Source organism: Notamacropus eugenii, chromosome 5 (assembly GCF_028372415.1).
Source record: "Notamacropus eugenii isolate mMacEug1 chromosome 5, mMacEug1.pri_v2, whole genome shotgun sequence".
NCBI lineage: Eukaryota > Metazoa > Chordata > Mammalia > Diprotodontia > Macropodidae > Notamacropus > Notamacropus eugenii.
In genome coordinates, this window is record NC_092876.1 from 280,274,166 (window position 1) to 280,299,959 (window position 25,794).

The following is a 25,794-nucleotide window of genomic DNA, read 5'->3' on the forward strand; positions in this document are numbered from 1 at the left end:
GTAGGGAACAGGAAGGTTTTTATATGCAACATTTCACAATAGACTCAAATCTTGGTCATCACACAACTGACAAAAGTGGAGAAGGCAAAAATCTTACTTTGTTTTTCAGTGACATGAAACTCATTTAATATGGTAGAATAAAACAGCACCTCAGCAAGGTGTCTCTCATGCACACATCAATACTGTGGAAGATTTCTTGAAAGTTATATAACCTTGTTCAATGACATTCTGATCATGTGTGTCAGGTGAGACGTAAAATGTATGCTCATCAGATGTGTTCACCATTCTCTGGATAGCACAGTCTAAGAGGAGCTCCTACAGGTGATGAGATCCTCCAGATGCTCCTGTTTTCAGATAATATTGTATTAATAGCATTGAACCTCAGCACGCAGCCTGGATATGGATAAAAACCGTAGCCTCTCGAAAGAGGTTGGCCTAACCATCTACACATAATAAAATGGGTAAAAAATACCTAACGTCCAAATTATGAGAAAGTTAGACGGACAACCCATAGAGCTCACTTGTGTGTGTGTATGTGCATCTTGGACAGACACTACAAATGGGCAGTGAGTTTGCCCCAAATTAAACGGGAGGAGTAAAGAAGACAGGATTGCCTTTGGGAGATTAGAAAACTTCTATGACCCTCAAACCTTTTTTTTTCCCTGAAGCAGAGACTTATCTTTTTAATACCGGTATGCTTCAGGTAACACTGTAAGGTTGTAATTCAGGGAACATTATTGTCTCTGAGGAATTAAAAATGAATTATCACAGAGGGCCACTGAGGGGTGCATGATGGGTATGAGCAGGGTATAATGGAACAAAAAAACTGCAAAATATAATCAGAATAAAGGCATCCCCAAAAGAAATGTATAATTCAACATGAAGATAGGCTGGTCACATGATGAGAGGGAAGGTTTACTGGCAGCCCATGTGCTCCACTGGACTCCTTGCAATGTCAAGAGAATATGGAATTTCCCAGTATGTGTGGACTTCCTGTGATAAATTAGGGGAGTACATAAACAAGAATTAGATGTACAGAAAGATGGCTTGCCATCAATGTCCACATTGATGCAATCACAACCATTTATATATTTGAAATATATCACTTTTACATTTTTGTTTTTTAAATTTTTGATTAGGAATTTGACAAACATCAATAAACATGAACATTTGTATATATGAAGAATGAAAAAAGAATATTGTATATGAAACCATGAATTTCCATTAGTATAGCTTATTTTTCAAAAGTATATATAAAATTTTACATGGTAGTTTCATCACTCCTGCTTGTCTGTGTCTCTTGAGTGTTGTTCTTTTTTTAAAAAAAGTTTCACAGATGCTTTGTCTTTTTTTTTTTGCTATTACTATCACTACCCCCTCATGCCTCCCATAATCTTCCCTAATTCCCCAAAATCAAAACTCTCCCTTATATTAAATCAGTATAATCAAACAAAACAAATTCACATATTGGCCATGGCTGAGAATGTCTCAGTTCTATACCTCCAGTCTATCACCTCTGTCAAGAGGAGGGACCTGTGGTTCTTCATCAGTGTTCTGGAGTCATGACTGGTCATTGTTAACAGTTCTGAAGTCTTTGAAAGTTGGTTTTCCTTTACAGTGTTGTCAGTATGGAAATTATTTTGGTTCTGCTCACTTCATTTTACATTAGTTCATATAGGCTTGTCTGAATTGGTCTCTTTCAAGATTTCTGAAAGCACTGATACTAGTGAGTTCTTTCCAGGGGTGTGCTCTTGAGAACCTATTGCTAAATTTCCTGTGTGATCATTTACAGCTTAAAAATTGGAGATCACTACAAATCAGGGCTTCATTTATTGTTTTTTGTTGATTGTCTACAGCTAAGGTGTTGGAGAAAATAATAATAATATAGATTAAACTTAAAAGTATGTTGTAAGTAGTTTTTTCCCCCACAGATCTGGTTGGTTTACCAGGATATCAGCGGGTCCATTTTTGTTGTCCTTTGTTTTTTACTTCTGGGGCATATACCTAAATAGTGATATCTCTGGTTGAAAGGTATGCACAGTTAAATGATTTTTCAGGGTATAATTCTAAATTACAGAATATCTGGGCCACGGCTCCATAAACAGTGCATTAATAAACCTATCTTCCAAGCCCCTCCAACAATTGTCATTTTCCATTTATGTCAGTCTGATGTAGTGGAATCTCAAAGTTGTCTTAATTTGCGTCTTTCTTATTAGTAGTAATTTGGTGTATTTTTTCATATGGTAATCGATAGCTTGGATTTTTTTTTTTGAGAGCTGCATACTCATATCTTTTGTTCTGTTGGGGAATGGATCTTATTATATGTTTGTATCAAGTCTTTATGTATTGATATGCAAATATTCATGAATTTGTTGATAGGTACTGCTGCCAATTAAAACTATCAGTACACAGAAATCTAGGAGGTAAGACCTAGGTTTATTAAATATATCATTCAACATAAATCCAGAGTTCTTAATTAACTCTGAGCCTTGAACAAAGATCTCCTAAAACTTAGATAGTTTCTGATTACATCAGAGAGAAAAAAGGAAAAGATACAATTCTAGATTTATAGATGCCAGGAGAAAGGAATTTATAATCACCAAAAGGAGAAAATAAGGATTTTACTTTCACACATACAACTGTAAGATTTACATTGCGAAGATATGCTTGTTAAATATTTAGCAGACTGAGAGGAAAGGAGATGTGCATATCAAAAGATAACTGAAGAAGAAAAAACACATCAGATCTGGCTGTAGAATTTATCAATAAACACTAAGAAGGGGGAGTCTGGGATTTACAGCCACCATGTAGGTATCATAAAATTTCTTTATCCTTTTCCCATTTCTTATCTCAGTCAAAATAACTGGGAGTCTTAACTAATTTAGCATGCCGTAAGGAAAGCCTCAGCCAGTTATGTGATTTTCCTTAAAAATAAAAGACCCAAAGAATGAAAGAAAAAAGAATTTAAAACTCTATGAGAGAAATTTGTTAGAAATGTTTTCCCCAGTCAACTGTTTTCCTTCTAATTCTATCTTCATTGATTTTGTTTCCATAAAAACTTTGTTATTTTTATGCCTTCAAAAATGTCCATTTTATCCCCTGTGAATCTCTTTATCACTTGATCAAAGAACTCTCCCATTTTCCATAGTTGTAAAAGATATCTTCTTTCCTTTTCCTCTAATTTCTTCATTATTCTCAATGTGACAAATACCAAGAAGCAAGAACATTTTCCATATACAAAGAATAGAAAAAGAGGATTGGCTATGAAACCACAAATCTCTATTATATACAGCCTGTATTTTTAACAAGTAGATAGTAAAGTCACTATATTAGTTTCAAAGATGTCCTGTCTCTCCCTCTGACCTTCATTCTGTTATGTCCATTTTTCATTATTCTTTGGTGAAACTCATATTGTTTCTTTTTTCTTTTTGACATCTCTATCTCTAGCGCTACTTGCCCCGGATGTTATTCGAAAGACCCCTAGAATTTCTCCTTTACACATGACAGCTCCCAATTTTAGACAGAAATTATCATCTTAACAAAAGGCTATATATACTATATCCTATACTTAAAAGAATTTTTAAAAATCATGAATGGGTGTTGTATTTTGTCAAAAACTTTTTCTATATTGATATGGTGACTTTGTCATTATTTTTATTTTCTATTATGTTTATAGTTTTCCTAATATTGAACCAACCCTGTCACAACGTATGATCTTTTTGTTAGGTACCAGGGCATTCTGCTCCTTCTACGACAGTGATGAGAATGCTGCTTCCCCCAGCACCTGGTTTTGGATAGCCTCAATAGAGTGCCCTGCACAGAGCTCATTTGTCTATTCCACAATCCCATGCTCATTGTAAGCCCTTATGGAAGCCTCCTGATCCCTGGTGGTCTTTTAGTGTTCCAACCACATATGCCTACTTGCTCATTATCTAAATTATCTTTCTAACCAAGATAAGGAGGAATCAATCCAAAAGCATCTCCTTCTAAATCCAGAAACAGATTCCAGGAGGATAGTGTGGTAGAGGGCTGGGTTTGGAGTCAGAGGACCTACGTTAAATCCTACCTATGCCATTGATAACTGTGTGATATTGGGCAAGTCATTTAGCCTGGATGAGTCTCAGCTGTAAAATGAGGGAGTTGAGCCAGATGACCTCTAAGATCCTTTGCCAGGTCAAAATCTTATGGTTTTGAATGTGTTTCTGAGAAAAAGGTCTCCCCTTCTCCCCCCAACCCCAAAAGAAAAAGATCCCTGTTAAACTGGGCGAACCAAGTCAGTTGAAGTTAGTCTTAGAAATGTTTACTCTGTAAACTTTTTGGTTTCTCTGCTTTCTCATTCCCTTATTAGTAAAATTTAATTTTGAAGAACTCTTTGTCTCAGGTAAACTATAAGGAAAAGGGCTTTTCCCCACCCCTCCCCACATAGGGGATCCATTAGCGCTTCTCAAATATGGTTCTGGAAGAGGACCATAACATCAGGAAGGTGATGTCATGACATGCAAGTGAATTGGACTTAAGTGAGGAAAGGCTGTGCAAAGTCACCAGCCTCATTTATTCTGTTCGGGACTTTGGGGCATTTAGCAGCATTGCCCTAGGAGTGGACATCCAGGCATCCCTTGATGCCCAAGAAGACACTAAGTAGCATTATGAGAATTAGAAGTGGTCTCTCTTCTAGGCTTAGGTTGCTGTTCTAGATCACTTTCTTATGGGGGAATCACTGGATGGAAGGGGAAGAAGGAGGGCAGGTTTTGTCTTTGGCAAATTCCTATGTCTTCCATTTATCCCTAGCTGAGCTAAACATCATCAAGCCAGTCAGGGATAGCCCAACACCCACTAACCAACAACCACCATTTTTAAATTATTAAATTTGCATAAAAGTGGGCGACCATTTGTTGGGCATGTAATAATGATTCCTTTCATGTATGGGTTGGACTGGATAAGTATCTCAACAGCTGTTGGGGTCTCTTACAACTCTCAAATTCTGATTATATGAAAACATTTCAGGTCAATGCCATTTTGTCAGCTCTGTAATCACTTTTGTAGACTATTAGAATAAGATTCCTGCATACGACTCTGAGTCAGACTTCTCAACTAAAGGATTATATATTTCCTGTGGGCAAGAACTCTATTGTACCCTCTGTGTCCACGGTCTCTCTTTTCCCCCTCCCCAGGCTGCCAATGCACTCCAAAGAACCCTGGGTATACCATCAATGCTACTGACTGACAGAATGGTGTCTTTCAGTCATGGCCATCCCTCTCTGGAAATTTCCTCTAGAGAAAAATGGCAGCTGCATGGGACAAGATGAGTTTGGTTTACTGCTGCCAAAGGATGGATACTAGACAAATCAGTTCTAGAGGGCTGAAGGAGGTAGGAGTAGGGTAGGTAGAACATAAGAACAAGCACAGTTTTGACAGGGGAAACCCTAGGCCTACATGGTCCAGGGCACTCACAGTGAATCTCTAGGAGGCCTCATATGTAGGAGAAGCATTGGAGACAAAACAGAAGCCCTGGGGGCTCTTGGTCATACTCCCTCCCCTATATGGGACACTCTTAAAGTGCTGACATTGCAAGAATAGGTGCATAGCTTCATGCCCTTGGAAAGGCATTACTAGGCTTCCCTTCCTCCTTTTCTCTCTAACCTTCACTGATGCCCAGAACTAACACTGCTCACAGCAAAGATGGCTTGGGTCCATCAAAGAGGTGAGGAAAGCCCATCTCATCACTATATGCAGTATCCTTGAGGAAGGAGAGACAGGTGGGGAGGTCTTCAGCCAAAAGGAAAAGGTTGTGCTTAGCTTAGCCCATGCCAATGTGCCAGGGTTGGCACACAAGGAAAGCACAGTTTGGTTTCTGCCAAACTGAGGCAGATAGGTGAGGCATAGATAGTCAAAAGAGGAACAAAGAGCAGTGTCCAGGGCATGCAGCATTCTCCCCACCCAGCTTGGCATGCTCCCCATATCCATTGTATAAAGGGCTAAAGAAGAGCAGGAGTATGGTTTTGAGGTGTCAGAAAATGTCATGTCCTCTCCCAGAAGTTACATGCTATTTGAGCACAGCAGCATTCAGCTTGGGTACTTGTTACATCATTACCCAAGCCTCAGGACCAATCTGAGTTAAGAACTGGTCACTTAATTTTAGGGGTAGCCTCAACCCCATGCCTAAGAGAGTCTGATTCCAGTTTGAGGTCCCAATGATACCAGTCAAACTCATTATATGGATAACAAAAATTACCTCCCCAGTCAGGAGGGTAAGTACAGGCTCAGGAGAGGAGCAAAAGGCAACCAGAGGAACAAAAAGACTTCCCTCTACCCTGCCCTCTTGCTCACAGCCAAATCTCATCACTGCTCATACTGGATGCGCGATAGATGTAGCCCAGCATCGGAAGATGTACAAAGCCTGTGGAGTGAAAGGGATCCAGAGCTGGAGTTCCCAATACTATTGAGTAAGAGATGCTTGGTCTATGTGCCAACCCATTTTCCCCAGGGAATCTCACTTCAGGAGATGTTAGTATAGATACCTAGGTTCTTTCCAAGTCTTTTAGAAGCTACAGAATTTATATAAATGGGCAAGGGAGATGAGGAGGTGGGGAGGTTATGTGCCCTGTTGGTCCCCATTTTCTTTACCCTAGATACCTTGGCTGGTGAAAAGGACACCATTCTCAGGGTCCAGGATGTCAGGCTTCCTGGTGTTCTGTGGTATCTGTCCATCAGCTGGTTTGGCTGTTGGATGATAAAGATGGTGGTGCCTGGTGCCCTCCAGTGCCAGAGGAGTTCCTTCTGGTGCCCATGCTCCCCTTTCCCTGGTAGGTCTTAGGGGATTGCAAACTCAGGAGCCAACCCAGTGGGCAAGGGCATGGGGAGGGTGGCTGTAGAGCCTTAAGTGGCAAGGGAGGGCAATGGGGAGAGACCATATGGCATGGTCTCTAGTCATCTCACAATGCTGTTCATCCTCTTCTGAACCCACTCTAGTTTTTCAATGTTCTTCCTAAAATGTGGCACCCAGAACTCAACAATACACTTTGGATATGGCCTGACCACAGCAAAATATACACCACCTCTAGAGTTTGCAGTGAGATCATTGAGTTGCAGGTTGGAAGGGAGGGACATGTTTTCCCGAGGCAGTCGCACATTGTTGAGTTTCAGATTGTTGGAGTCACTGCAAGGTAGGTAAATGCTTATGTCACCCTTGACACCAGCTGGGATGTGTTCTCAATTTGTGGTATGGCCCAGACCTACCAAACTCCAAGAAATCTCCCCAACACCCACACTATGTATCAGTCTTGCCCATTGTCTGGCAACCCACCATGCTAACCAGATTGAGGGCATGTTACCTGGAGAGGAGAGATGGTCGTCGAGAGATGCCTGGGGAAAAAGAAGGTGGGCCTACTGACTCCATCCCATCCCAGTGCACTCAGTGCCAACCCAGCTGGGGAGGTGCCCATCTCTGACAGAGAACTCATAATTTTTCAATTATCTGACCCACATCCTCGTAGCTCTGTTGTCTCCTCCACCCTGTCCATACCTCTCCAGTTATCCCATGCAACTTGTTCTGTCTAGCTCCCTCAGTTCCAGATTTACTCAGTTCTGCCCCATGCTCACCACATTTGACTCTGTCCCCAAGTGGTAACCTTGCTACTTACACTTCCTTGTCCCTGTTTTTACTCACAGTCTCCCTCCCCATCCCTCCTCTCTGCGCACAAGCCACCCTTCCCTCCCTTGCCTTCCACTCCTCTCCCTACCTGTAGTCTTTTTGTCCTTCCTGCAGACCAGGCAGGCCACCAGAGTGCTGAAGCCCACCAGAGTGCCCAGAGCAAGGGCTCCAGCCACAACAATGCCCAGCATCGGCACTTCCACCTGGGTGGCCAGGAGCCCTGTGGGGCATCCCTTGGTCAAGCCCAGATAGGCAGTGTCCCTGCCCATCCTGACATGCAAGGGGAAAGAAGCCCTGGCAATCCCTGTTGCTATGGGCAACATGCCCTGGCAGGATTTCCCAGTGCAAATTCTTATTTTTCCAGTAAGAGATCCTCTCACCTTTCCCATATGCCACCCTTTTGCCCCAACCTTTGGCAATGTCTATGCCAGTTTCTGTTGATGCTTACCCTTTGGATGGAGGGGCATCCACACCACCCAAGCCCCTCTGAACTTTGCCTGACTCACCTGGGGCTGGGAGAGAAGAACTAGTGACACCCACGCCATTGGTGGCCACCACAGAGAGGTTTTGGGCCAGGCTGTGGAGTTGTAGCTGTACAGTGTGGTTGGTGAGCCAGGGGTAGCTCTGAGCATCCAGTACCAGAAAGTCAGAAGTGTTGACAGTCACAGGTCCATCCCGATCAATCCATGTGACATTGGCAGGTGGATTGGCTCGCACCAAGGCAAACAGGACAACCAAGAGCCCTGGGCCCTGGGCTTCTTGGTACTTGGCCCCAACCTGGGCAATCTCTGGTTTGACTGAGGCAAAGCAAAAGCCACCCTACTCCTATCTCTGGCCTTACATCATACCTCCCACCAAAACCCTCCCAATATATTTTCTGGGAAGGGAGGAGACTAAGGACTCAGGCACCTGGGACCTCTCCCCAGACAAGGCTGGGGATCTGGATACCCATGGTCTCTTCTCAGATAGGGCTGGCCACTTGGGGCCTTTTTTCAGAGAGAGAATGAGATATGGCAAGATCTGGGTCTGGGCATAAGACCAGAGGAGAGGAAACAGGGCCCATGAGTTCTTCCTGAAGATGCCAGTGAAAGTATGAAACAAGAAGGTAGGCTGCCTTTGGTCTCCCCTCCCACGTCTCATATAGTACTGGGGGGTGGCACAAGGACAGATCTGGGAGCCTGATGGCTAAGGTGGAGGAGATTGGCACACCAGGAACACAATGCAAAAAACACAATGCCCTCTCCCTACCTCACCCATCCTCACCTCGACAAACACTCACATTGCACATTAAGGATGACAGAGGCATTGGTCACCCTCCTGGTGTCTGGATCCTGCAAGGAGCAGTTCAGCTCATGCTGAGCCCTCTGGGCGGTGATTGTAAATGTGCTAGTGCTGCCTGTGAAGGTCTCCCCACCCACACTCAGCAGCCTTGATGTGTTAGCCTCCTGCAGTTGACCATCCAGGTACCAGGCCAGCCTTGGAGGGTCATGCCCACCTTCTACCTGGCAGGTGAAGGCATGGCGTTCATTCTCCCTCAGTGCCCGCTCTGCCCATGTCTGCCCATCGATCTGAGGCGCCAGCTCCCCCTGGCCTGGAACAGAGTAGGGGCCCCATGACTGAAGGACCCTGGGAACACTTAGGAGCCAGTATTATAGACATCAGAGAGAGCATGGAGAGGCAGAGTAAGGTGGGGATACAAATCAAGATGGGGCGTAGGAGACTACTATGAACCCACCATGGGACGAAACCCAAATGCTTGAAAAGTCACATGAATGGGGACCTGGGAAGAGAGAGGCAGGGCAGCCTGAGAGATATTTGAGGTGTGCTATCTCCAGGTAAGGGGATGGTGGGGTGGGGGCACCTGGGCAGACCTGGGAGCCTGGTGTCTAGGGTAGAGGACGTCAGTACCCTAGAAAGGGATGGAGGTAGGTAGAGGCGGGGTACCTGGGTTCAGCAGGGCCTGTACTAGCAGCAGCGTGGGAGGGAGGGCAGTGAGGGTCCGGGAAAGCATCTCGGTCGGCCCCAGTCTGAACCCCCTTTGGCTCCTGGGGGCAGAGGGGAGAGGCCTGGGGGTGGGAGGAAGAAAGGGAGGGCGGGCACAAGGGCCTCCTCCCACACACACATCCGTGTAGAAAGTGCGTGACACGCACAGATACCCAGGAACAGACGGACACGCGGGGGAACACGGACCCCCTTACGGACGCACGCACAGGACACCCCAGTACCTTCTGCAGGTACACGTGCGCTCACAGACGTACATGCACACCCCGAAATACTCATGCACACAAACGCCCCGCCCCTCCCCTGAAGGTCACGACCTCCGCGCCCAGCCCCCTCTCAGCCCGCCTCCCCGTCCCGGCCTGCTGGGGGGGGGGGCGAGGGAAGGTTTCACCTCGGGGCTGTTGCAGGTAGCAGGCAGGGCACCTGGGCAGTGGGATGGGGGCGATGCCAGGGCGAAGTCCTGCAGTGGACTGCCCTCCCCGGGGCATCACTCACCCGGGATCCCTCCCCGGTCAGAGCCGGGTCCGGGCTCCTCTCCAGGACCGCGGACAGCCACCGCTCGGGTCTGACGACTCCTGCGGCACGACGCGGCCGATCCACGCCCGACCCGCCGCCCTCGGCCGAGTCAGAGCTAGGCCGCCGGCCCCTTCCTCCTGGCGGGCACGAGCGCCCGCCCCCTGCTGTCCGCTCGGAGCGCTCCCGGCGTGCCCCGCTGCCTCCGCAGGTGCGGGCTGCAGCCCTCCGCCGCGGGAGCCGCGCTCTCAGTGGGAGCGAGCGCCGCGAGGAAGAGGCGGGGCGGGTGTGGGGGCGGGGTGACGCTGAAGCCCCGCCCCCACCCCAGCCGGAGGGCCGCTCCGGCCGCTCCCGTGGTCTTCTCTGTGAGCTGGAGCGGACCGTGACAGAGCTGGGAGCAGGACCACCCGAGGGCAAACCCCACCTCCGCCACTGCCCAGGGGAGGAAGCTGAGGCACGGACAATGTGGGAGAGGCGGCCTCCGGCCCCGTGACGCTGCGGCGCCTCTCCCCGATACCCCAGAATCGGGGTGATCTGGGTGTCCCGAGCGGCGTAGTGGGCGGGGCTTGGGAGCGCGGGGCCCAGGCCGGAGGCCCGGACTCGGGCTGGGTCAGAGCCCGGGCGTCAGCGCGGGACGGGGACGCAGGCAGGACGAGGAGTCAGCGGAGAGAGGCGGCTTTATTCGGCCCCCGCCCCCCGCCCGTCCCTCGGCCCCGGGCTGCGGAGCCCTGCGGAGCTCAGGGCCCGCTCGCGCCCCGCAGCTGCCTCATCATGTCGGCCAGCATCCGGTTGCACAGGGCCGCGTAGGGGTTGAGCAGCACGAGCTGGCGCCGGGCGAAGGGGCTGCCCAGCCGCGCCGCCTTCTCGAAGTCGCCTCGGGCGTCGTCGTCCCTGCCCTGCAGGCGGGCCACGAGCCCCCGCTGCACGTAGCTCTGGCACGCCGCCCGTCCTCGGCCCCGGCTCAGCTGGATGGCTCGGTCCAGGTCCTCCAGCGCACCTGGGCGTGGGGAGAAAGGAGCCTCGGTGGGGCGGGGGCTGACTGGGGGAGGGGGCGGGGCGGGGAGGAGACTCTCCCTGCAGCCTGCCTCTCTGCTAGGGGAGCCGCCGCGCCCCCTGAGGGTCACACGGAGAACCGCAGCTTCCTTCTCCCCCAGACCCCAGGCCGGCGCCCAGACGGCCCGGGCGGCTGTTGTGCTGTTGTGTTTGCCCTTCGTTCTCCTAGAGGACCCGGACGTCAAGATGATGACGTGAGCCGGAGCCGTCTGGGTCCGGGGCCCAGATCCTCCGGATGACGAGGTGGCCCAGGACGCCCTTTCAGGCTGAGTCTGCTCAGCCTTACTTGCAGTCCGGGACACCCGTTGGATGAATAGGCTTCTTTCAGTTACTCAGGGGATGGACCCTTTCATAAAAAAGGGGTCCCGGGTAGAAGAGCAGCAGCTGCTCTGTAGGGGGAAGCTCTCTGCGCCCGGACTTGTGGTGGGAGTCAGCGGGAAGGGGTGCGTTTGGGGGAATTCACCGTTTCCCTCATCGTGCTGTTCTCTTGGAACAGCGGCTCTCCCTTTTCATTATGAGCGGCCGGAAAGGTGCAGCGCTAGCCGGAGGCCTAAGAGCCGCTCGGTCTGGTTCGCCCCGCCGCGTCCTGCCCCGCTCACTGCGCAGCACGTACTCCCGGGGGCGGCTGGAGGTGCGGGAACAGTCCGAGGCCGCCCAGCTCACGAGCCGCTCTCCCGCGCCTCCGCACCCCTGCACCGGCGTGCTCCCCCAGGATTACCGCATGGTACGTTAGTGAAGGGGCACCACACACACGGGGCTTGATTCCAGTGCCTTCTTTCTGCAGTGTATTTTCTGCTTATCCTGTGCGTAGCCCACTGTGGGCACATTGGCTTGCATGGAGTGTCCTCCATCAGATGGGGGCCCTCTTGTTTTTGCTCTCTTTACATGTTACCACAGTGGCTGGCACCCAGCAGGCACTTCGTAGGTGGTACCAGGAGGGACACTGACATTCCAAAGGTTAAAGGAATGGGGACTGAAGCTGCAGGACAGCAGAATGACGTGCCTTCCAGGACTAATGGCAGGGTTGACTTCAGAAGGGCTGGCTCAGTAAGCGCTCTGAGAAGAGATAACCAGCCAGAGCTTCCCAGAAAGACGGGCCAGACAAGGCACCCATCAGTCAGGACGGCAAGGTCCGAGGGCAGGGATTCCCCAGGCAGGGAGACAATGGCCAGGGACTAGAGAATGGGATATGGTGGTAGCTAACGTTTACGTAGCACCCTGCTGTTGCCTGGCACTGCGCTAAGAGCTTTGACAAATGTCATCTCCTCCAATTTTATCATTGTTTATAATATCATATTATCTCAACACTATCTTATTCTTGAAACATCCCTTGGTGGGAGGTGCTATTATTTTCTCCATTTTACAGATGAGGTAACTGAGACAAGCAGAGGTTAAGTGACTTGCCCAAAGTCACATAACTAGTAAATACTTTGCAAACCAACAGAAAGAAAGAATTCAAGTATAATGGAACCATTATAAGGATCACATATGATTTAGCAGCTACCACCGTAAAGGAGCAGAAAGCCCGGAATAGTATATTCTAGGAGGTAAAGTTTATGGGCTTATAGAGTATACCTTACCCAGCAAAAGTGAGTATGATACTAAGTCTGAGTCTTGCCTCAGATTCTTACTGGCTATGAGACTTGGGCAAGTCACTTAACCTTTCTCAACCTCAGTTTCCAGATTTGTAAAAAGGGAATAAAAGTACCTACAGGGCAGATTAAGGGTTTCTCCTTACATCCCTACCTCTTAATTTTTTGTGCTTATAAGAGCATGAGCAGAGTCATACAAAGCATGCCTTCTCAAGTACAGAGGCCCCATTTTTTCAGTTCTAAGAGTGGTACTATGAAATCACAAAGTACATTTAATGATACCAAATTGGGTACTGCCACAAAAGCCCATCTTTTAAACAACACCACACTGAATCATCATGACCATTGTGATTTTTTAAAATTAGAATTATGATTTTAAAAAAGCAATGGAAAGATGTGTATGTGTGGCAGATCATGTGTAGGCCACAGAATGCTACCAGAAAGTACACAATTAATTCAAGAATTAAGAATGTTTTGAGAGACTCGGAGGCAACGCATGCATACTCAAGTAGCATACTTGGAGAGAGCAAATGAACCAAAGGAAGACCCTTGCCACATTATTGTTAGTATTCATAGAGTCTGTGGGAAAACATGATAAATAGTTATACTGGATAAGAAAGTGGAAAGGGATTGGAATCTGCACCAACGCCATGAAATCATGACAACCAAATTACCAAGTAGTCTATAGCTTTAAAGATAAAATATTGCTGGACTTTTTTTAAAAAATGAAAGAGAATGGCATAATCAATAAGGAAGCAAAACTCAACGATATGCTACATAGAAGAAATAGACAAAAAATCAAGATACCATAGAAAATGAAAATGAGAGACTGCAACAAAATTTACTAGGCGTCAGGTGATAAAAAAAAAAAAACCAAAGCAAAACAAAAGAAGCTTAAGTTTCAATCATGCTATCAGTCAAAATATGTGAACACAACACAGTTCCAGATATGGACAAGTATAACTTGCTGCTCTCTTTCATGAGTGCCTAATTGGATGCTACCTCTCAGAGATGGATTGCTTCCCAGGCCAACTACAGCTGGCATAGGTGAGAAAGAAGTAATGTGGAAGCAAATGTCAGGTTGTGCAGTCTTCCAAGCATAGTGATTATTGCTGAGGGGTGAAGGGGTAGAGACTCAAATGTAGGAGGGCTTGTGACACAGGAAAATATGTCAGACAATCTGGAACTCTCTCCAGAAAATATGCCATCAATGGATGTAAAATACTTAGCCTTAAGCCAATCTTCCATATCCAAGATGAAGAGACATGTTTGGAAGTGGACTCAGTTGCAAGATGCCATCCTGAGTTGTACTAGTGGCCCAAAGAAAGATGTGATTACCAGAGAATTTGACCAAATAGCTGAAAGTCAACTATTATCATGAGAATGTCAGAAGCTGAAATTCATTCATGGATCATCTTATTGAATTGTGCAAGATCTCATGTGAGGTATTGCTACTAACCAATGCTTACCAATACATAGCTTGGAAAGTCTTTCATGATGTTTTTGGAAACCTGTGTTAAGAGAAAAATTCTGTATCCGACATGGCACAGGTATGTGTGAAGTTTGAGACTTTCAAGCAAAGCTTTGACAAGTAGTGGATTGTGTAATAATAGAAATTGCTCAGCTGAATCAATTGAAAGGGTTCTCAATGACTATTCTTATTAAATATCCTTTTCCTGCTATGGCTAAGTAAATCTCCTTTTGTTAATTATTGAATGACTTATGAGTACCTCATGTTGTTCCAATATTAAACCTTAAATTAAAGAGGACTGGCCTGAGTCAGGTTCAGTCCAGAATACCTTGCAGGGATCATGCTTTTGCCTTTCTTTGTGTCCCCAGTGTCTGGCATATAGCATGAACTTAGTAAAAGTCTGTTGACTGACTGACATTCAGGAGATGGTGACCAGCATGATGAGAGGACTAGAGAATTATCAGGACTGAAAGAAGGAACTGGAGAGTTAGCTTGAAGAAGACAAGACGTTGGGGGTAGGGGTAAAATATAATAATAATCTTGAAGTATCTGAAGAGCTGTCATGTAGAAGAAGGGGTAGACTTAATCTGCTTGGCCCTAGAAGACAGACCTTGGAGTCATAGGTAGAAGTTGCAGGAAGTCAGATTTCGGTTCAATATGTGGAGGAAAAAAATCTAACTAGAGCTGTCCAAAAATGGAATGGGTTGCTTTGGGAGGTAGCGAGCTCTCTTACGCTTCAGGATGAGACTTGATGACCAAGTGTTGGGCTCTGTTGAAGTGGGGATTTTTTTTTTTTTTAGGTATATGCTGCACCAGATGACCTCTGAGGTCCCTTACAACTCCACCAATCAATCAAGGAGTATTTTTTTAAGTATCTACTAAGTGTCAGGCACTGGTGCCAGTGCTAAGGATTCAGATAAGAAAAAAAATGATCCGGACTCACAAAGAGCTTAAATTCTAACAGAGGAGACAAGGATATATGTAAGTAAATACAAAATAAATATAGAGAGAATAAATAATACAAAGTAATGGGAAATAGGAGATACTAGCAGTTGAGGAATCAGGAGAAGCTTCGTATAGAGAGTGGCGCTTAAGTTATACTTTGAAGGAAGACGGGATCTATGAAGAGGAGATGAGGAGGGAGCACGCAGGCAAGGAGGTCAGCCTGTGCAAATGAAGGGAGATGGGAGATGGAATATTGAGTGTGAGCAAGAGAGAAAACCAGTTTGGTTGGATCTAATAATTTAGAGCTAAGAGTGATGTCAAATGAGACTGGAAAGGCAGACTGGAGCAACGTTGTGGAGGGCTTGAAAAGCTAAACACAAGAGTTTATGTTTTATTCTAGAGGCAATAGGAAGACACTGGAGTTGAGTAGGGAAGTGACATGGTCAGATTTGGGCTTAAGGAAAATTACTTTTTGGTGTAGAGAATAAATTAAAGTGGGAGGAAATTTCAGGCAAAGAGACCAATTAGGAAGTCATTGCAATGATCTAGGGAAGAAGTGATAAAGCCCTGAACCAAGATCTTTGGGGACTCAAAAAGTTGGGGAGGGACTTTTTTTTTTTTTTACAAATCACTTTAAGATTGAGCCCATTGTCCCCAAGGAAAAGTGTGCCCTTGATTCATTACGGTGTTGCATAATTTTTATTCTTGCTATACCTTCTCAGTAATGCCTTTTTGTAAAAGCCAATTGATGCCTACTGTTTGATTGATATTAGAAGCATATCTGATGGAAGCTCACAGCAATAGTCCCAGTAACCCCATCCCTTCAGGGTCACCTGATAATAGAATGCCGAGGAGATATGTCATCAACTACAAAACAATAGCTTTGAGTTGAAGTTGGGAAACTGAGTTCAGAAGAGATGCTATGTAGGTTAACTTCATAATACTCCTCTTCATGCCCTCCAAGGTTCAGACAAACTAACCTACTTGTACACTGAACTCATTCCTTCTCCCTTCTTTTGCATAGGCCATCCCCTCATGCTTGGGACATCCTCCTTCCTCACTTGTTGCCTCTTGAAATCCTTCCTTCAGGAAAGGAATTAGCTTCCTTCAAGGCTCAGCTTACCTGTACAAGTGCCAAAGAAAGCATTTTATTTTATTTTTCCCATTACTGGGAGATAAAATCTAAGAAAGCATTTTATAATCTCCCTAGTTAATACTTTCTCCTATCTCTATTATATTTACTTATCTCTCTACGTGTTGTATCCTCCAGTAGACTATAAATTCTTAGAACAAGGACATATTTTCCCTTATGTTTCTATTAGTATGTTGGAAGTCTTGGGAAGACAAAAACCCTCTTATTGGTAGCAAAGTGTCCTGGTGGGTATGGACCTAGAACTTAGGCCATAGGTGAGTATGCCTGATGGTTCCTTCTCTCCCACAGATATTGAAGGAATACAGAATTACGAAGTGGCAACAAGTTACAGCCAAGTGTCCAAACCAGTGAGGGCAATGAGCAAGGTGCATCAGTGCCTGCTGTCAAAACTCAAATAGGGTTATCCTTACCCAGCCCAGAGGTGAAGCTTGTTTCTCTATTCCATGTGCTTCTCTCTTCCACCCCAATAGCTTCTAGAAGTTCCTTACACCTGACATAATTTACATGAATTTTTGCCAAGTTTACACACAAGGGGAGCAGCTGGTCCACATGCCACTAGGCTTTTCTTTTCCAGGCTAAATAAACCCATCTCTTTTCCTCTGTGGTGTTTGCTTTCTGCCCCTTGAGACCTATGAGATTTCACCTCATATGTAATTGCCTGAGCAGCACCAATCCCTGGACAAATCCTCAGAGGGAGCTCTCTGGAGTTTAACATCTTTGTCTTACCTTGTTCTCTTAACATCTACTCACCTGCCACATCTCCCTGGAGTCTTCGGGCCTGGGCTCGGTTGTTATAGGCTGAGGCTCTGCCAGGCAGCAGGTTGATGGCCTGACTGAACCTCTCAAGAGCTGTGCTCAGGTTCCCAGCCTCAGCTGCTGTCACCCCCTGTAACTCTAGGTTTTTGGTCTGTTCCAGTAGGTCCCCAGGGAAGGTATCATCTGTAGCCAGTGGATGTGACCCAGGGAGTAGGGAAGAATGGGGAAGAGAAGAAGGAGAATCAGTCTTAGGCTTTGGGAGATTATGACTCTGGAGACCTAAGCTATGTCACTGGAGGGTAAGGACTGATCTGCTTGACTGCTGTGATTGAAGTAGTAGAGAGGCATTGATTTACTGGGGTGAATTAAAATGATCTAATTATTTAGACCAAGAAGCAACCTTATTTTACAGAGAGGGAATTTGAGAGTTAGAAGATTGAAGTAATTAACCTAACACCACCAAGGTGGTACTATTAGCCGGGATTTTAATCCAGATGCTCTTACTCTAAATTCAATGTTCATTTCACACCAAGCTGCCTCTCCTGGATAGTTTTAGATTAGGACTGAGAGCCATTTTTCAGGGTATATTTAAAAGTCTTTCTGGAGACAGGAATATATATGAGCGTCTACAGATGGCAAAGGACAAATGGATCTTAGCATCCATGCTCTGATTTGGCATTCAAGGTTTTCCATACTCTAACTGGTTAATTTCCCAACCTCATCTTTCATTCTTCTCCCACATGAAACCACCACTAACTGGACTGACTTACTCATTAACCCAAGAACATTCTACTTCTATTTCTGCCTCCATGTTTTTACTCAAATAACACTCCTGCTTGAAATGCCATCACCTATTGTACCTTCCAATTATTAATATCCTGATCAACCTTCAAAACCAGCTCAAATTCCACCTCCATGAAGCCTTCTCGGACCACCCAACCTCCATGATCACTAAAATCCTACAGTATTTATTGTCCATACTGTCTTGTATCATTATCAATCTTTTCATACAGAGGTGAAAGTCTCCGGATTGTAAACTGAAGGACAGAAGCCACGTTTCTGCAGTTGCTGGATCCAGCACAGTTCATCACATGTAGATGTTTGTTATTTGTTAACAAAAGATGTAAGGTAGACTCAATGAAGTCTTTGGAGATGAAAAGGAAAGGATCTTAGAGGTTCAGCCTCCATCATTTAGCTGAGTACTGTTCAGATCAGTTCTACCAGATTCTTTTTTTAACTCTCATCAGTGGGGGGAGGGTAAACCCTGATGGCACCCAGACCCCATTCTCCATCTGCCTCTCAAACACTGCAAATAGCCCTTGGTGCTCCATAGAACTTATTTAACCAGTCTTTCTCTGAACCCTAAGACAGAATCCTATAACTGATGACTGGGCAAGTATACTCTAATAAGGAAGAATTGGCTTAGATACACATCAGATTGGGACTACATCAAAAACAGTTGCTACTCAAAGCTCTCCTTTGTTCTCCAGATCTGTTTCTTTCATCCCACCTCCACCACACACAGGTCTCCACTTCTACCAGACAACATCCTTTACCACTCACTATTCCAAAGTATCTTTTCCACTAGTGACAAATACTGGCAAAGATGTGGAAAATAGGGGCCATATACACATTAAAATTTGGCCAGGTGGTTTGGGATGGCAAGAGAGGAAGATTTCATATATACGAGGTGGTCCCCAAAACAGATTGTAATGCTAAGTAGCAAGGGCACTGGCAGCAGACCACGAGCAATTTGACACTATTAGCCTCTAACTAGTTTCGTGGGGATTTTACACCAAGCTCTTAGATTAACAAACTCCCTTCTCCCAGAGAAAGCTGGACATAGGTAATAAAGGGTGTCAAACCCTCTCCAGATGGGGGAAGCTTCTGGTCTAAATCCCAAATTTCTAGGAGGGATCAAGGATTCTAAGTTGGAATTGTACCATAGCAATTTTAGAACTGAGGAAACTGAGGCTTAGAGATGGAAGTGACAAGCCCGAAGTCATACAGGAAGTAGCTCTCACCTTCATCTTCCACCTGATTTTTCTCTATTTGATCTTCTCCAAGTTCCCACCCAGGCACATCTCCAAAAGGGGTGTCTGGGCTGAAAATGGCTCTCAATACTGCTTGATCATTTGGAGTCCCCATGGTATCTAGAATCTTCGTCCAAGATAGTGACCCAAAGAAGAGCGAGGGGAGGAAACTGGGAAGGGTTGAACTGCCAATCACTGGGAGGTAAACAGGACACTATTTGAAGACAATCATTCCCTTCTCCCCCACTACCACGACCTCCACTGCAATGTGATCCATCCTGGAGTTAATGAATGACTGGCAGAATGTTTTCAAATATTGACTCACCTATGCCCTGCAGGAGGGTGACAGGGCTTAAGGACATCAAATTTAAAGCTTAAGGTGGGTTGAAAAAGGCAGAACTGATTTCCAGGTTTTATTTGGAAAGTCTAATTTAGTTGATCTATGATCCCCTGGCATTAAACAGGAGCACAGTCATATAGGGCCAGAAGAAATCTGAGAAGTAATGAATCCAATTATTTTACATATGAGGAAACTGAGGCACAAAATGATTGACTTGTTCAAGTTAATGCAGCTAGTAAATGGCAGGCAGAATTTGAATTTGGGTTTTCCCAACGATTCCAAATCCAGGGTCACACCCACTGTGTGCCATGTTGCCTTTCATTCCATTACTTCTCAGGAAGTTTTCACCATTTGTGAGAAACACCAGCATTGTTTCTTCATTGCTTTCTATCCAGCGTATTTGGAGGCAAGCCAGTGACAATCCTACAAAACATTTTGTTTAGCAACTCTAATACAACTATGTAATTATGACTTGTAGTTGTATTCAGAGACAATAAGCTCCTTCTAGGAAGTGACTATCTTACCCACTGTTACCTTTCTTAGTGTCCAACACAGTGCTCCTGCAAAGCATCAGGAGCTTAACAAATATTTGCTGCATTAAATAGTTGGACAAAGGAGGGAGGATGAACAGAACTCCACAAGGAAATATTTCATCTCTTCTCTAATTCAATCACTTCCCCTGAAAAAAGGGAATAGAGCTGAATGGGAATGAGCATGAGGCTTGGTAAAGCAGGAGGAGGAGTCATAGAATGACAGCTTTAGAAATTGAAGCGTCTTGCAGAAGCCTTGTTTTTAAGATGAGGGAAGTGAGGCCCAGAGGTTGCCCAGAGTCATGTAAGAACTAAGTAAAGAGCATTACAGCCAGGTCCTTTGACTCAGAACTCAACATTCTTTATCCTGCATCACACTTGAATAGAAATGGGGAACATTTTTAGTGATTTTCATTTCTGAAAGAAAGGGAAAATGACAAGCACTATGACCTGAAGTCCCATACCAAACCTCCCAAACTATCCCTCTGCCGAAAGGAAATAAAGTTCCACTGTCTGCAGCAATAAACTTGACATGTTTATTAATTAAACTATCACTTAAATAAAAAAAAGTGCATAGAAAATAAACATGTTTAAAAACTCCTTTTTTTTTTTTTACAACTATGTACACTTTTTACTTTTACATTCAGTCTTTCGTAGAGAGCTTTCAGCATTATTATTTTTTTAACTATTAAAGTATTTTCCTTCATCCCTGTCACAGGGAGTTAACACTGATGGACTTGAGACACATTCCTTTTTCTTTCCCCCCCTAAACCAGAAGCTTGGAAGAACACAAGGAAAAATAAAAACAAAAAGATCTGTTATACATGATAAAGTTAAGAAATGTCTTATTTCTGGAACAGAATTTTGTCATCTGTTCAGTTTTTGAAACAATTATTCAACTACCTGTATTTACTAAAGAGACTGTTGAAAGTTCAGTAAAAGAAACACCACAAGTATATTTTCTTGGTTGATAGACAAAACTAGAGTACCTCAGAACAAGATACCAGGAAAGCACAGAACACAATTTTTCCCCCCTAAATGCAGGTGGTAATTTCAACATTCATAACCAAAAATAGAGAGACAAGAAGTACAGGTACTGACTGGTAACATTCATGGGCAGAAAAATCCTCAGCAGAGAAGCTCCAGGTGACATGGTTTGTGCAATTCTTTCCAACCCCTGGTGTGGGCTGGTCGATGCATCCCTATTAGACGATACTTCTGCAGTTTGGTTGTTTTTTCTTTTTTCTTTTTTTTTGCCTTTGGGGACCCAGAGGAATACCAGACTGACATTTTCCTGCCTCTGCTAGCAACTGTAACACAATCCTTATCTATAGTGTTAAGAGAATTAAAAGCCATGGACTGATACTGAACTAGGCTTTGTTACATGGTGCATTACTATATTAGTTCCTATATATATCATATTTATATTAATTTGAAAATTCAAAAAAAAACTTGCAAGTTTTCAGAGTGTGTGAAACCAGTAAGTAGTCTGCACTTGACTGGAATTTATGATTCGGCACAAAACCATCTGCTCAATAACCTCGTATTGCTTTGAAATGAAGGAAATGAAACAAAGTTTACACCCAGCCCTTTACAATGACCCGCTTTTTCCTTTGAGAAAAAAAAATTATTACAAATATCCCCTTCCCTCCCCCCTCCCCCAAATAAATTCAACAAACACCCAACAAGGTTTTGACCTTTAGTATTTTTAGATATTTGTGATTGAACATAAGTCCTTTAAAAAGATACATTCATTTAAAAAATTTTTTTTTTCAATTAAGGGAGCTGCATGGTGTTTACTGAATTGGCCAGGGTAGGACAGAGGTAAGCAGGGTGGTGGACTGGATCCTGCAAATGTCAATGAGTCTGGTTGAAAAATTCATAGTAGCTGCCAAGGCTTCTCTCCTCCAACCTTGTTAATGGTCTGAAAGCAGGAGGGGCTGTGCTGGAGATCGTGGTGGTGGACGGTTATGGAGGAGAGGCAAAGGGACCAAGAAGACCTGGCCAAAGTGTCAGTGCCATGCAGCCGCTCGCATACTGGAATAGTTTTCACCGGCTGCAATGGCCACCAGTTAATGCAGCCACAACAGGTTCTAGCAGCAAAGCTATTTAAGTGAACTGGCTCTCTCACGGAGAACTAACCAGAGACACAATTATTACTCCTCAGGGGCTTGGGAATTTCTGAAGGAAGTTCCTTGAAAGATTCTTAGGAATGACCCAATGCTGTTTGCTCAGTCTGAATTTCTGTGCTAAAATCCTCTGGATACTTTTCAAGATGAACTCAGAGGCATTTTGTGTTTATAAGTGAACCCCCTTCTTTTCCTACCTCCGTTACTGACCCTCTTCTCATTCCCACACTGTTGAATTTTGGCAATGGCAAGCTCAAAGAATGAGCTGGAGTCACTCACAGAGGCGCTTTCTTAGCTTTTGGGTTAGCAGGGTTGGATTAGGATATAACTTTCTTCCTAATACCCAAGGTATGGTGGGAAAGGAATGAGAAGGGGGTCTCTCACAGTATAGCACTGCCTCATAGGGCAGCAACTAGGTCTATTCAGCTGAGTTCTCCCCATCCCTGACTGGCCTTTGGGTCTTCTTAGAGTGAATTCCTGACCCATCAGTGCATCAATCATTTCAGTAATAAATGCAGCCTAAGGTTTTTTTGTTTTGTTTTGAAATAAGAAGAAAAAAAATAAGATTTACAAAAAAACCTCACACAGTGCAATAAGAAAGAAAACTAGATACTAGTGGAACACCTTGAGTCACTGTATCTTGTCATGGACTGAAGAGAGAGGGAAGGTGAGATCTGAGTGGACTGTTCTTCTTAGCCCACTGCTTGCCCCTCTCCACGCTGACAAGGTAGCCTTTGCCATCTTGTCCACAGTGCTGGCGAGAGTGATGGTGTTTCAGCAGAGCCACCAGACAAAGTTCTTAAGGTCACAGGAGATGAGGGAGCCCAGGTGGGAGGGTGAAGGCTGAATCATGGGTCCTGGGGCAGAGTATGCTGGGCTGAGTGATATTGCTTTGTTAAGTTTCCACAGGGCGGGCTTCTTGCGACCAGGAAGGATGTCCCACTGAGAGCCGTTATTGATCTCCTGCTGGACTGAACTGCTTTGAAACCCAGTAACCAAGACAGAGAGAAAACTTGTTTCTCTGTGAACGATCTGACTGTGCTTTAGTTCCACTGGGCCACCCTGGAAGGGTCTAGGGGGTCAGTAAGATTTTTTTTTTGCAGATATGAGGATTTGGTAGGGAGACTGGAAGCAGAGATAAAGGGAGGCTTCAAATGAGGCAGATGGAGATGGGAAAATGTCAAGTCGCCTGCCATCTAAGCTGTTGTTTTCTAACTCAGAAGTAGAAGAGACTGGGGAAGTACAAAAGTTTGCCTCTTGTCCTGTGGCTGAAACCAGAGAAAAAGAGATGCATATTTGGGAAGGGGGGGAGGTGGTGGTGAAAGAAGAATTGTACCAACATAGTAATGTAGCCTGCTGGGAGCTTTGTAGAGGAAGGAAAGAAGGGAGAAGCCCAATGTATTCAGGTAACCACCTTCCTTCTCTATAATCTAGGAGCAACCCAGGAAACAGTTACCTAAGTCAACAAGGCATGAACAAGCTTACACGATACACAACAAAAAAAGTATGCCTTCTGAGGGCAGGGATTGGGGTTGGGGGAAACTGGACAGGAAAAAAAAATCAGACTTTGCATGTACAGCTGAATATTTTCTCTAACTTCATCCTATGAAAATAAAAAAATTATTAAAAACAGATCTTCTTTTAAATTAGGATAATACCACGGTTTAAAAAATAGCCTCGTCATAAGTGCTTCTCCCTATGAAGTGCTTCTCATAGAAAAATATACAAAAAATATTTACATTTATAAAACCTTAAATATTAAACTGTAAACAGAACAGAGTAAAATCCAATGACTTAATTTAACAGATTCAGGACACTGTCTTGGGGAAGGGGAAAGGGAGGGAGGAAAGAAGGAAAGAAGAGAAAAGTCAGTCTGATGCTGCTCTGACCATGTCCTGGAGGAGGAACCTCGGCAGTAGTGTCACAAAAGATTTTTGCACAGATGGCAGAGCTCCCTCAACACATGGTAGCTACTACTCCCTCAGGGTCTTGCAACCTTAGTGTTCTGCCTTTAGCTTTCAATGGAGATGAACCATTTAGGAATCTGGTCTTCCTATGTCTTCGGAAAGAATCAAAGTAACTGCATCCTAGTAATGGGGGCTTTGGAAGGGGAGGATGTCATCAACTTGGATATAAAGTTCTTAGTAAGTTACATGATGTAAATGCTATTCAAATTCTTTTCCCTCTTAAAACAACCCATGCTACATTTTTTTCTTTAACTTCCACTGGAGCTTGGGCTGGTAGTCTCCTCCCAAACATGTCTATTTTTGGTGGCTTGTGTCCATATCCCCTCTGGAGTGCTTACTGGCTCAAAGGATTTTTTTGAAGACACAAACTGTGCCCAGTAGGGTGTGTGTCCTTGAACAGGGAGTCAACTTCACCCACCACCCAGAAAGAAGAATGGAGAAGTGGTGGGATGGAAGCCAAGAGAAAAGTGGAAAGAAGAGAAGGAATGGGAGAGGGAAGGAAGCTGCTCCTACTGTCAAGAAAAGTAACTGGTTGAGATAAGGCTTATGGGGGTAAGACTCCCACTACAAAGCCTATAGGCAGGCTCAAGTGTCTGGTAACTCATTGGCACAACCCCAAAACAGCCCTTTTGGTCAACAAAGGCGCTAGGCATCCTGCCTCCTGACCAGAAATGAATTATTAGGTGGAACAGTGTTAAGTTAAACTCATTAAACATTTCTTTCAATCAAGAGATGGATGTAGCTGGGCCTGGCCGGCCAACTCTGAGGTGTCTGACCTATACTGTTCTCTTGACCCTGCTCGGCCACTCTGGCCACCTCACTAACAGTGCTTAGGAAATGGGCCAAGCAGAGGCTGGCAGCAAGATACCAACTTTCCCTAAGGAGATGCTCAGGAAAATCTCATTTCTCCTGATAAAACCCTTTATGGGCGCTCTCCAGGCAAATCTGTTCAGGGGCCCCTTTCCTCTCCTCATATTGGTGTGCGAATTCCAGAGGTTCCAGAAAGAAAGTTCATCATCAATCTTCTTCGTGACCTCTCCTCTCACCAGGACTATGATCACATTGCATGATGTGAAGATGGGACACAAGGGAAGGGAGCTCAGCTGTAATGGAGATCCCTCAACGGAGCCACCTAATCCTGAAACCCTCGGCTGCAGTAAGAAGCCTTCAGCTTTGCTTTGGGTGGCCCTGGGTCTTGCAACTCCCACAATGGGGAATGGGAAAAAGAGCAACGTTAGTTTAAGAATTTTCGGCATTTCTTAGCGCCACAATTGCAGGGCAGCTTATTGCTGGCATCCTCAATGGGGAACTTATAGTCATAAGTGAGTTCCTCTCCACGGTAGATCTTACGCATTGCAAATATGACAATGTGCTTCTGCCCATCAATGTTGATGACCCGAGAGTAGCAGTTGGGCTCGCATGAATGGTTGATAAATCGTGCAGCATTCCCATGCATGGTGGCATCCACTACCTCTGAGTCATCGATTCGGAACATGTAGCAGCCAATGCCCTATATGACCAGGGGAGGGAGAGAGAGAATAAAGTGCTGGTTGCAACTCAAGTTTGGGACTTCTACCTTTCCCTCTTTTTACACTACATATGGCCCCAGCTAAGCAAAGCTGATTAAATCTGAGTGCTGATCAAAACCTGTTATGCTGAT

At 45.1% G+C, this 25,794-nt stretch overlaps 3 protein-coding genes across 6 annotated transcripts in view; all 3 read right to left on the reverse strand.

Annotated features, from left to right (window-relative positions):
* Positions 1 to 2,415: 2,415 nt before the first annotated feature.
* Positions 2,416 to 10,236, reverse strand: TMEM25 (transmembrane protein 25). Of its 3 annotated transcripts, none has more exons than XM_072613072.1 (9): positions 10,148 to 10,236; positions 9,596 to 9,696; positions 8,931 to 9,242; positions 8,158 to 8,448; positions 7,740 to 7,871; positions 7,332 to 7,362; positions 7,056 to 7,156; positions 6,634 to 6,720; positions 2,416 to 6,397 (listed from the first exon to the last, which is right to left on the reverse strand). In XM_072613072.1, the coding sequence occupies exons 2-9, from the start codon at positions 9,660 to 9,662 to the stop codon at positions 6,324 to 6,326; spliced, it is 1,095 nt and encodes a 364-aa protein (XP_072469173.1). In that variant the 5' UTR covers positions 9,663 to 9,696; positions 10,148 to 10,236; the 3' UTR covers positions 2,416 to 6,323. The 3 variants fall into 3 exon arrangements, with proteins under 3 accessions (XP_072469173.1, XP_072469172.1, XP_072469171.1); XM_072613071.1 differs by having other exon boundaries at positions 9,596 to 9,717; positions 10,148 to 10,234; XM_072613070.1 differs by lacking the exon at positions 10,148 to 10,236 and having other exon boundaries at positions 9,596 to 9,937.
* Positions 10,237 to 10,824: 588 nt separating this feature from the next.
* On the reverse strand, positions 10,825 to 19,355 carry TTC36 (tetratricopeptide repeat domain 36). The gene is made up of 3 exons (XM_072613073.1): positions 19,160 to 19,355; positions 17,130 to 17,318; positions 10,825 to 11,162 (listed from the first exon to the last, which is right to left on the reverse strand). Exons 1-3 carry the CDS (start codon positions 19,281 to 19,283, stop codon positions 10,903 to 10,905), a joined length of 573 nt encoding a protein of 190 aa, XP_072469174.1. The 5' UTR covers positions 19,284 to 19,355; the 3' UTR covers positions 10,825 to 10,902.
* Positions 19,356 to 20,552: 1,197 nt separating this feature from the next.
* KMT2A (lysine methyltransferase 2A) overlaps positions 20,553 to 25,794 on the reverse strand; it is an 82,251-nt gene continuing 77,009 nt past the window's right edge. For both annotated transcript variants that reach the window (XM_072613035.1, XM_072613034.1), the window contains one exon: positions 20,553 to 25,644. In XM_072613035.1, coding sequence (XP_072469136.1) covers positions 25,369 to 25,644 — 276 coding nt within the window. In that variant the 3' untranslated portion in view covers positions 20,553 to 25,368. The remainder of the gene's footprint in view (positions 25,645 to 25,794) is intronic.